The sequence below is a fragment of the Galdieria sulphuraria genome (genome assembly GCF_000341285.1).
Source record: "Galdieria sulphuraria unplaced genomic scaffold scaf_64, whole genome shotgun sequence".
Lineage (NCBI taxonomy): Eukaryota > Rhodophyta > Bangiophyceae > Galdieriales > Galdieriaceae > Galdieria > Galdieria sulphuraria.
In genome coordinates, this window is record NW_005178411.1 from 38,786 (window position 1) to 47,249 (window position 8,464).

The 8,464-nt window shown below is 40.5% G+C and overlaps 5 protein-coding genes across 5 annotated transcripts; 4 read left to right on the forward strand and 1 right to left on the reverse strand.

Moving 5' to 3' along the window:
• The first annotated feature begins 5 nt into the window (after positions 1–5).
• Gasu_58890 (uncharacterized protein) lies at positions 6–926 on the forward strand. The gene is made up of 3 exons (XM_005702949.1): positions 6–210; positions 261–378; positions 426–926. The coding sequence occupies exons 1-3, from the start codon at positions 23–25 to the stop codon at positions 894–896; spliced, it is 777 nt and encodes a 258-aa protein (XP_005703006.1). The 5' UTR covers positions 6–22; the 3' UTR covers positions 897–926.
• Positions 927–935: 9 nt separating this feature from the next.
• Gasu_58900 (Rab family, other) lies at positions 936–1,936 on the forward strand. Its single transcript, XM_005702950.1, has 5 exons — positions 936–1,076; positions 1,129–1,249; positions 1,301–1,430; positions 1,486–1,735; positions 1,788–1,936. Exons 1-5 carry the CDS (start codon positions 1,063–1,065, stop codon positions 1,882–1,884), a joined length of 612 nt encoding a protein of 203 aa, XP_005703007.1. The 5' UTR covers positions 936–1,062; the 3' UTR covers positions 1,885–1,936.
• Positions 1,937–1,995: 59 nt separating this feature from the next.
• On the forward strand, positions 1,996–3,156 carry Gasu_58910 (uncharacterized protein). Its single transcript, XM_005702951.1, has one exon. The coding sequence runs from the start codon at positions 2,053–2,055 to the stop codon at positions 3,061–3,063; it is 1,011 nt and encodes a 336-aa protein (XP_005703008.1). The 5' UTR covers positions 1,996–2,052; the 3' UTR covers positions 3,064–3,156.
• A 4-nt stretch (positions 3,157–3,160) lies between these two features.
• Gasu_58920 (eukaryotic translation initiation factor eIF-4A) lies at positions 3,161–4,565 on the reverse strand. The gene is made up of 3 exons (XM_005702952.1): positions 4,464–4,565; positions 4,307–4,417; positions 3,161–4,250 (listed from the first exon to the last, which is right to left on the reverse strand). The coding sequence occupies exons 1-3, from the start codon at positions 4,492–4,494 to the stop codon at positions 3,184–3,186; spliced, it is 1,209 nt and encodes a 402-aa protein (XP_005703009.1). The 5' UTR covers positions 4,495–4,565; the 3' UTR covers positions 3,161–3,183.
• Positions 4,566–5,025: 460 nt separating this feature from the next.
• On the forward strand, positions 5,026–8,464 carry Gasu_58930 (molecular chaperone DnaK; the record flags this gene model as incomplete). The annotated part of the gene is made up of 2 exons (XM_005702953.1): positions 5,026–5,217; positions 5,273–8,464. Exons 1-2 carry the CDS (start codon positions 5,111–5,113, stop codon positions 7,800–7,802), a joined length of 2,637 nt encoding a protein of 878 aa, XP_005703010.1. The 5' UTR covers positions 5,026–5,110.

Genomic DNA, 8,464 nt, shown 5'->3' on the forward strand with positions numbered 1-8,464 from the left:
AAAATAAGAATCGTATTTCCGAATGATATATAAAAATGATGATGGATTGTTGTTGTTGGGTTGGTTTTATGGTTTTCTATTCATGAACCAATTAGACCCTTTCAGTCTATATGAACTTGTAAAGGTCTGCCGAGTGGGACCTTCAGGGACACTTGATTTGAAAGAAATAGAAAACGAAGGAAGCTCTGTTTCTTTGCAACAACAGTATAGGTATTTTGTTCCAACTCCTTTTTGGTTTGTTGTTAACATATTCTATAAAGTGAGCCGGTATATCTTAACGTATATGACCTGATAGACCCTGAAAATCCTGAACGTTTTACTGCTATGAACGCTTACCTACGTAAGATAGGAGTAGGTTTCTATCACTCTGGTGTAGAGGTTGGATTCTTTATGTTCCGTTGTGTTGCTGAGTGATTTCTGGTTAGGTTTATGGGGTAGAGTTTTGTTTTGGAGGTTCTGAAAGTTGTGATACAGGAGTATTTCACGTGGAGCCTAGACGTGCGCAAGGTGCCTCATATAGACAAAGTATTTATATGGGAAACACGCCTCTAAGTCCCAATGAAGTGTTTCTAGTTGTACAGATATTGGCAGATAGTTTTCGTGGTAATACCTTTTCACTGTTGCGTAGAAATTGCAATCATTTTTCGGACTTGTTATGTTTGTACCTCACTGGAAAACGTGCTCCCAAATGGATCAACAGATTGTGTAGTATTGGAATGAAAGTCAAATGGCTTTTACCTAAAAGTTTAGATAATCCTAGTGCGTCTCCATTACCTGCTGATAAAACAAGTCTCATGATTCCCGTTGCTGGGAATGTCAATCATATATTGAACCAACGAAGGAACAAACTACAAAAAGAGACTTTTGAAAAAAATAAAACGAGTTGTGACCCTTAAAACTCATCATCAACAACGTTTTGTTGCCAGTCTTAGTTCTTCCCATCCATTCCTCCTTTTGTTGGAAATTGAAATATTGGCATTGTTATCTTTTCTTGGGTGTCTTTACTCCTTTTGGAAACTTAGCCGCCTTTTTTTGGAAACGGCATATTAGCGTTGAACAAAGATGAACCCGGAATAGTAAGTTGATATGGGGATAAATGATTGTTTTATTTGGTCCAACTAGGGATAGTGATTATCTTTTCAAGTTGTTACTCATAGGAGACTCTGGAGTTGGAAAATCTTGTCTCTTGTTGCGTTTTGCCGACGACACTTACAACGAGAGTTACATTTCAACAATTGGAGTAGATTTTGTAAGTTGTATTCTCTCAATATTGGTTGTTTCTAAAACTCTACTTGACTAGAAAATTCGTACCATAGAACTCGACGGGAAAACTGTCAAGCTTCAGATATGGGATACTGCGGGACAAGAAAGATTCCGTACCATAACCTCGTCTTACTATCGAGGTGCTCACGGAATCATCATCGTCTATGGTAGGACCCTTGCTTTCTCTTATTGGAGAACTATGATTGAAGCTTTCTCTAATAGACGTCACAGACCAAGAATCCTTTAACAATGTGAAGACTTGGTTGCACGAAATTGATAGATATGCGAATGAGAGTGTGAACAAACTTCTCGTTGGAAACAAGAATGATTTGACCACGAAAAAGGTCGTAGACACAGCTACTGCTAAAGAGTTTGCGGATTCTTTGGGAATCAAGTTTCTGGAAACGTCTGCAAAAACTTCAGAGAATGTCGAACAAGCCTTCATTACTATGGCACAAGAAATCAAAGAGAGGTAAGGAGACTAGACATAGTTGGCATGGTTTGAGTTAAACTCTTGTCTCTAGAATGGCCAGTCAGCCTCAGACTCAAAAAACTTCTTCTGGTATCCATGTAGGTGCAAACGCTCAAGAAGTGAAAGAATCGTCCAGTTGTTGTTCTTGAATAGTTTGTTATTTTAAAGGTGGCTTAGTTTGTACTCTAGTGAAGTTTTGGTTTTGCATACAACACACACACACACATCTATATATCCTATTGAGTTGGTCGTTCCTTGAATTTTTGTGTTGATACATTTTATCACATTTTGCTTGTACACATAGTGTAATTGGTTAAATGTACAACGGTATTGGATTACCTACACCTAGAGGTTCAGGTACCAACGGTTATGTTCAACGTAACGTAGCAAATGTGAGTCTTCATGGTCCTTCTCGTCGCATTGGATATCAAGTAGCTAATAAAACAGTCGACGAAACATTGGAACGAGAGTCCGTTGTACGCAAACCTGACCCTGATATTTTGGAACATGAAAGGTGCCGAAAGGCAGTGGTACTGTCGTTGGAGTTGGAGGAAAAGCTAAGAAATGAAAACATTTTAAATGAAGAACAAATAAAGGAGCTCGTTTCAAAGGTTAGAACACAGTTGATGAATCAGAGTCAGGTGGACTTGGCAGTGGACAAGGGTGAAAGTATCAATCACCTCCTACAAAATATAGCTGAAGAAGCACAAAAATGGAAGAAAGCGAGTTTAAAAGAAAGCAAAGATAAGAGACGTGGACTTCAGGTGGGGTTTGCTCGAGAGGAACCTACTTTGGGCTTACAACTTGAAAGCAGGCCGACTTTCCGTGACTACGACACTCACCGCAAGTCTTTGGCCAAAGAGAAAGAAAACCTCAAATTGAAGTATGCTTTGGGACTTGACGACGACTATCAACCTGGAGATGTTTTTCGCAACTCCCGGACGGAAGAAGAACCAGTGACACAACAAACGCCAATTCGCCCTTTCATGAACCAAGAAGAGTTGAAGCTAGCGAATGAAGTGGAAGAGGAGCATTATTCTCCAGCATTAAATACTATGAAGGAGGAAGGTGAGCTCCGAGGGGAAGATGAAGTTGCTTTTGTGTCACCCTCGAGGAATAGTATCAAGGCGAATAAGGACATTGAGACAGACTCCAAAGAGCGTAGAAAGGAAGTTGAATCGCATAGACGCAGACGTAGACATCATTCAACTTCTCGAAGAAAAAGGTCATCCTCTCGTGATAGGAGGAGACATCAAACTTCTTCAGACGAAGACAGAAGACGTAAAAGACGACATAGACATTCATCTCGAAGAGAATCTCACAAGTAACAATAGCCTCAACTACAATTGCCATATTTTAACGTTCATAATTAAGAACAAAGAGAAAAACCTCGTTTCTATTATGTTGGCCATTCTAGTCAATACTTGGAAAACTTCTTGTCAACATCATTATACTAAATCAGCAACGTTCATTGGCATTTCATCGATTTGAGTACTATAAAACTGTTCGATATCTCTCAACATAGCAACATCTTCATTCGTAACGAAATTAATAGCAACTCCTCGACGTCCAAAGCGCCCCGACCGACCAATTCGGTGAATATAGTTTTCTCTGTTTAATGGAATATCATAATTGATTACCAAAGAAACTTGTTGCACGTCGATACCTCTCGCCCAAATATCTGTAGCTATAAGAACTCTTGACTTGCCACTACGAAACTCGGCCATAACAGCGTCTCTTTCACTCTGTTTCATATCTCCATGCATAGACGAAACCGTAAAGTTGTTCTCTCGTAATTTTGACGTCAGCCAGTCCACTTTGCGCTTCGAGTTGCAGAAAATAACGGCTTGGGTGATTGTAAGTGTTTCGTACAAGTCACATAATGTGTCAAACTTCCATTCCTCCTTCTCAACAGCCACAAAAAATTGCTTGATACCTTCCAAGGTCAACTCATCCCGCTTTACCAATATCCTGACAGGGTCCGTCATAAACTTTGAGGTCATCTCTAAAACGTCGTGTGGCAACGTAGCAGAAACTAGAATAACTTGAATCGATGGAGGTAAATGACGATATACTTCATAGATTTGTTCTTTAAACCCTCTCGACAGCATTTCATCGGCTTCGTCAATAATAAATAAACGAAGCGACCGAGTACGCAAATTTCGACGCTGGATCATGTCGAAAACTCTCCCAGGAGTACCGGAAACGACGTGAACACCATAATCCAACGTGCGAATGTCCTCTCCTAGATTCTTCCCTCCAATACAAGCATGACACTGGACGTTCATAAATTCTCCAAGAGACAAGAGTGTGTGTTGAGTCTGCTGTGCCAACTCACGTGTAGGGGAAAGAATCAGTACTTGCACCTCTCGTGTCTTAATATCAACACTGTTCAGAGCAATTACGGATAACATGGCGGTTTTGCCGGTGCCGGATTGAGCTTGAGCTATTACATCCCTACCTTTCAAAGCAGGTGCCAAAGCTCTTTGTTGAATGGCCGAAGGTCTCTCAAAACCTAGTATTGGTTTTCTTATCACTTTTGAAAACCCTTTGAGCGTACACCAAACTTACCATAACTGTAAATGCCACGAAGCAATTCCTTCTTAAGTCCCAACTCTTCAAAAGAAGGAATTGCCTTTACTTCTCTACTTGTTTCAAACTCCAATTCGCGATCACGATAACCTAATTGCCCTTTCAGTTTGTATTGTTTTCTCAAAGTTCTACAAACCTCGTCCACGTCTTCCCCGGTAACTACTCATCTCTCTCTCTCTCTCTCTCTCTCAGCAAAACTACACAATGATGGAATTCCCAACTACCTACCACCAAATCGTACATCATATACTGAGTTTTCATACTACTTGTTGTATTGCTGTTAAACTAGATATTCCACTTAAGTAGAGACTTTTGTATTTCAGATAAGGTTTCGAGTTGCAGCAAAAGTCAAATGAACTTTGCAAAGTCCTCTATGAAAAAACAAGAAAGAAATGATGCCACAATTGAATCAGTGAATAGTGTTACTGCCATGAATCATTTTTAAATGGAGTATCTCGAGCATCGTCCAAAGAATGTGAGTTTTATATCGTCTACAAATACAAAAAATATGATAGTAGAAATGGAGATTTATTTCTTTAAGATGTACAGCGTATTCTATGTAAACAGAACAAGACCAAAAGTATCTAATTATTGAAGTAGCATATACACAGTTAACTGCATTCTTCTATTCTACAGAATAAAGAAAAATGCAATTTTGGCGCTATAGAAACTTATCGAAGCATGTAGAAGAGCCTCGAATTGAGTTTCAAATTGGATTTTTTGGAAATGTTACGTCGGTGTTGAATTTGTTGAAAGTGGTGGTGGGCAGAGCAACAAGCTGATATGTCCTGTGCTGGTTTTGACTTTGGAAATGCAAACTGTTTGGTAGCTATAGCAAGAAGAGGAGGTATCGATGTGTGCACAAATGAAGTGTCTAATAGGACGACACCGTAAGTTGGACTTTATAGTTGCTCTTTTAGGCTGACAGAAGCTCTTGTCAACTAGTTGTTTGGTGGCTTTTTCGGGGGAATCTAGAAGTATTGGGGAAAGTGCCGTTAGTTCGGTAGTACAGAACTTTAAAAATACTGTGACTGAGGTGAAGAGACTATTGGGACGTGCATACGACGACCCCGAAGTGCAACGTCAGCTGAAGAGAAGCTTTTTTGAGATAGTGAAAGAAGAGGACGGAAGAACAGGAATTCGTGTACAATATGGGGCAAACGGAGAGAAGCAAATCTTCTCTCCCGAAGCTATCGTTGCAATGATACTGACAAACTTGGGAGAAACCGCCTCCGCAGAATATGGGTCCACTGTCAAGGATTGTGTAATATCTATACCAGCGTACTTTACTGACGCTCAACGTCGTGCTATGAAGGATGCCGCAAAGATAGCAGGGTTTAATACATTGCGTCTTTTCCACGAACATGCTGCTGCAGCGTTGAGTTATGGGCTCTATAGAACGGCAGAGTTGCCGGATAGTGACCCTTATAAAGTTGCCATTGTTGATGTTGGGAATTCAGCGACCACTGTATCAATTGTTGGGTTTCTGAAGACCAAGCTTACAGTTTATTCTGTAGCTTTTGATAGCAACTTGGGTGGAAGAGATTTTGATGAAGTATTATTCGATCATTTTGCTTCAGAGTTTGACAAAAAATACAAGCTTGACATTAGAAGTAATCCTCGTGCAACTATTCGTCTTAGAGTGGCATGTGAGAAGCTTAAGAAAGTTTTAAGTGCCAATCCGGAAGCTCCTTTAAATGTGGAATGTATAATGAATGATGTTGATGTTTCTGGCTATCTGAAACGTTCAGAATTCGAACAAATGTCAGAAGAACTTATCAAGAGAATTTGTTTGACGTGTCAGAAAGCATTGGAAGGCGCGAACGTGCAGGTGCAAGATATTCAATCTGTCGAAGTTGTCGGAGGAAGCTCCCGAATTCCTTCTCTGCAAAATGCCTTGGAGCAATTTTTTGGAAGAAGTGTAATGAAAACACTGAATGCAGAAGAAACAGTTGGTAGAGGATGTGCCTTGCAGGGTGCCATTATTTCTCCAGCGTTTCGTGTTCGACCATATGCTGTGGAAGATGTGATGCCTTACCCAATATCGATTCATAAGCGTTGTGAAGATTCAGAGGAACGTATTCAGTTGTTCACGAGATTCAATCCTATTCCAAGCTTGAAACAACTAACCTTTACAGTACCATATGCTCCAGTTGAACTTACTGGATATTATGAGAATTCGGAGGTCGCGCCTATCGGTGGGAGTGGGATAACGAAGTTTGTGTTAGAAGCTCCCAAAAAGAAAGATAGTGAGAAGGATATGGCCAGAGTGCGAGTTCGAGTAAAGCTCACTGCAGATGGGATTCTTGCTTTGCACTCTGCTTATTCACTTGAAGAATTCGAGGAGCAAGTCCAGAAGAATGAAGAAGGAAAACATAGTGTTTCCAATGAAAGAGAGAACCCAGAGAAGACTAATGATAAGATGGATATATCCGATCAAGCAAATTCCAACGCAGAAAAGGGAGACCCCAACGTTCAATCAGAACAAAACGGCAATGTTACTGTTAAAGTTGAAGGAAATTCGACTGAAAATTTACAAGCCGATCACTCAGCAGCAATGTCTGACAGCAACAACACTGCGAATGAGACGGAGAACAAGGAAACTACAGAAAAAGGAAAGCCTGATTCACAGATCAAGAAAGTTAAGACAAAGCAGATAGATCTCAAATTTGATGAAACTCTTTGTTTTGGTGGTTTCAGTGATAGTCAAGTGGAAACAGCACGTGCAGCAGAATTGGAGATGCGAGCGCGTGACCGCTATTTGCGAGATAGAAGTGATGCGTTGAATTCTTTGGAATCGTACGTGTATGATATGAGAAATAATTTATCAGAATATGGTGGACCTTTGAAGGACTTTGTTTTAAGCGAAGACAGAGTTCGCTTATTAGAAGAACTAGACTCTCTGGAAAACTGGATCTATAGTGATGAAGCTTCCAGTGCTTCGAAAAGTGTGTTTACGGAAAAACTAGCTTCTATTAAGAGTAGAGGGGATGCCATTGTCCAACGCAAGTTTGAATGGGAGACAAGACCAGAAGCTATTGCAGAACTGCAAAGAGTTTGTGATATGTATCGTTCTTTGGCTTCCTCTACTAGTGCCGAGTTTGAACATATCACAGAAGAAGATAGAAAGAAGGTTACGGACAAGACACAAGAAACAGAAAATTGGCTCGCTAAACAAGTCCCTCTTCTGGAGAAACTGCAGAAACATGAAGACTGTCCAGTTACTGTAGCACAAATTCGACAAAAGAGCAAGGCAGTCGAACAGTTTTGTCATCCTATTATGTATCGTCCTAAACCTGCTCCACCAAAGAAGAGCAAGGAGCAATCATCATCGGGAAATGGTGATGCCCAAAAGGATTCTTCAGAAAAGATGCAAACTGAAACCGCAGAAAATGAAAAAGGTGTAGAGAATGGAAAAGGCACGGAGAACAAGGACTCAGGTGATGCAATGGAAACTGAACCAACGCAGACGTGATACTTATTCTTTTTAATAAAGCAACTACTGCTGTTCCTGATGAAATTTTCCAATAGGCCATCTTGCTTGTACGTCAATTTCTTTGATATTATCTTGAATACCGAAACGCAATCTTTCGACTCCAGCCCAAGCCGTCATGACTCCGTTATCTGTACACCACTGATGTGGAGCAACACCGAACTGGAAATGAAATTTTTCTGCTAATTGCTGACAACATGAACGAATAGACTCATTGCTTGCCACTCCTCCGGAAAGTATCAAGTCTTTCGTATCTTTTTCATTTTCTAAGCACCACTCCAGTGCTCTTTGGGTCTTTTCATAGAGATGTAAAACGCACGCCTTTTGAAACGAGGCAGCAATATCATTTCTCAATTGAGGACGCTCTTTCAACATCTCTGTTCCACCCAAATCTCGAACAAGCAAAGAAACCGCTGTTTTCAAGCCAGCAAACGAAAAATTCATGTCTCTCCTTTTCGACATCGGAACTGGAAGATGAAAGGCTTCTGAATTTCCATCTTTTGCCAACTGCTCCACCAATGCTCCTCCACCACCTCCTGATGAAAGCCCTAACAACCTTGCTACCTTGTCATAAGCTTCACCCATAGCATCATCTAAAGTGCCTCCCAAGACAACAAATTCCTCAACTCCTTTACATAATATAA

What these genes read in the sequence shown, in the direction of transcription:
- Gasu_58890 (XM_005702949.1), top strand. Translation starts at nt 23, where the DNA reads ATGATATATAAAAATGATGATGGATTGTTGTTGTTGGGTTGGTTTTAT. An exon ending in TCTTTGCAACAACAGTATAG is followed by an intron (nt 211 to 260) that starts GTATTTTGTTCC and finishes TATTCTATAAAG; the next exon opens with TGAGCCGGTATATCTTAACG. An exon ending in TCTATCACTCTGGTGTAGAG is followed by an intron (nt 379 to 425) that starts GTTGGATTCTTT and finishes ATTTCTGGTTAG; the next exon opens with GTTTATGGGGTAGAGTTTTG.
- Gasu_58900 (XM_005702950.1), top strand. An exon ending in CAACAATTGGAGTAGATTTT is followed by an intron (nt 1,250 to 1,300) that starts GTAAGTTGTATT and finishes CTACTTGACTAG; the next exon opens with AAAATTCGTACCATAGAACT. An exon ending in GCACAAGAAATCAAAGAGAG is followed by an intron (nt 1,736 to 1,787) that starts GTAAGGAGACTA and finishes TCTTGTCTCTAG; the next exon opens with AATGGCCAGTCAGCCTCAGA.
- Gasu_58910 (XM_005702951.1), top strand. Translation starts at nt 2,053, where the DNA reads ATGTACAACGGTATTGGATTACCTACACCTAGAGGTTCAGGTACCAAC.
- Gasu_58920 (XM_005702952.1), bottom strand. Translation starts at nt 4,494, where the DNA reads ATGAGTAGTTACCGGGGAAGACGTGGACGAG. An exon ending in CCGGGGAAGACGTGGACGAG is followed by an intron (nt 4,418 to 4,463) that starts GTTTGTAGAACT and finishes AAGGGCAATTAG; the next exon opens with GTTATCGTGATCGCGAATTG. An exon ending in TCGTGGCATTTACAGTTATG is followed by an intron (nt 4,251 to 4,306) that starts GTAAGTTTGGTG and finishes AACCAATACTAG; the next exon opens with GTTTTGAGAGACCTTCGGCC.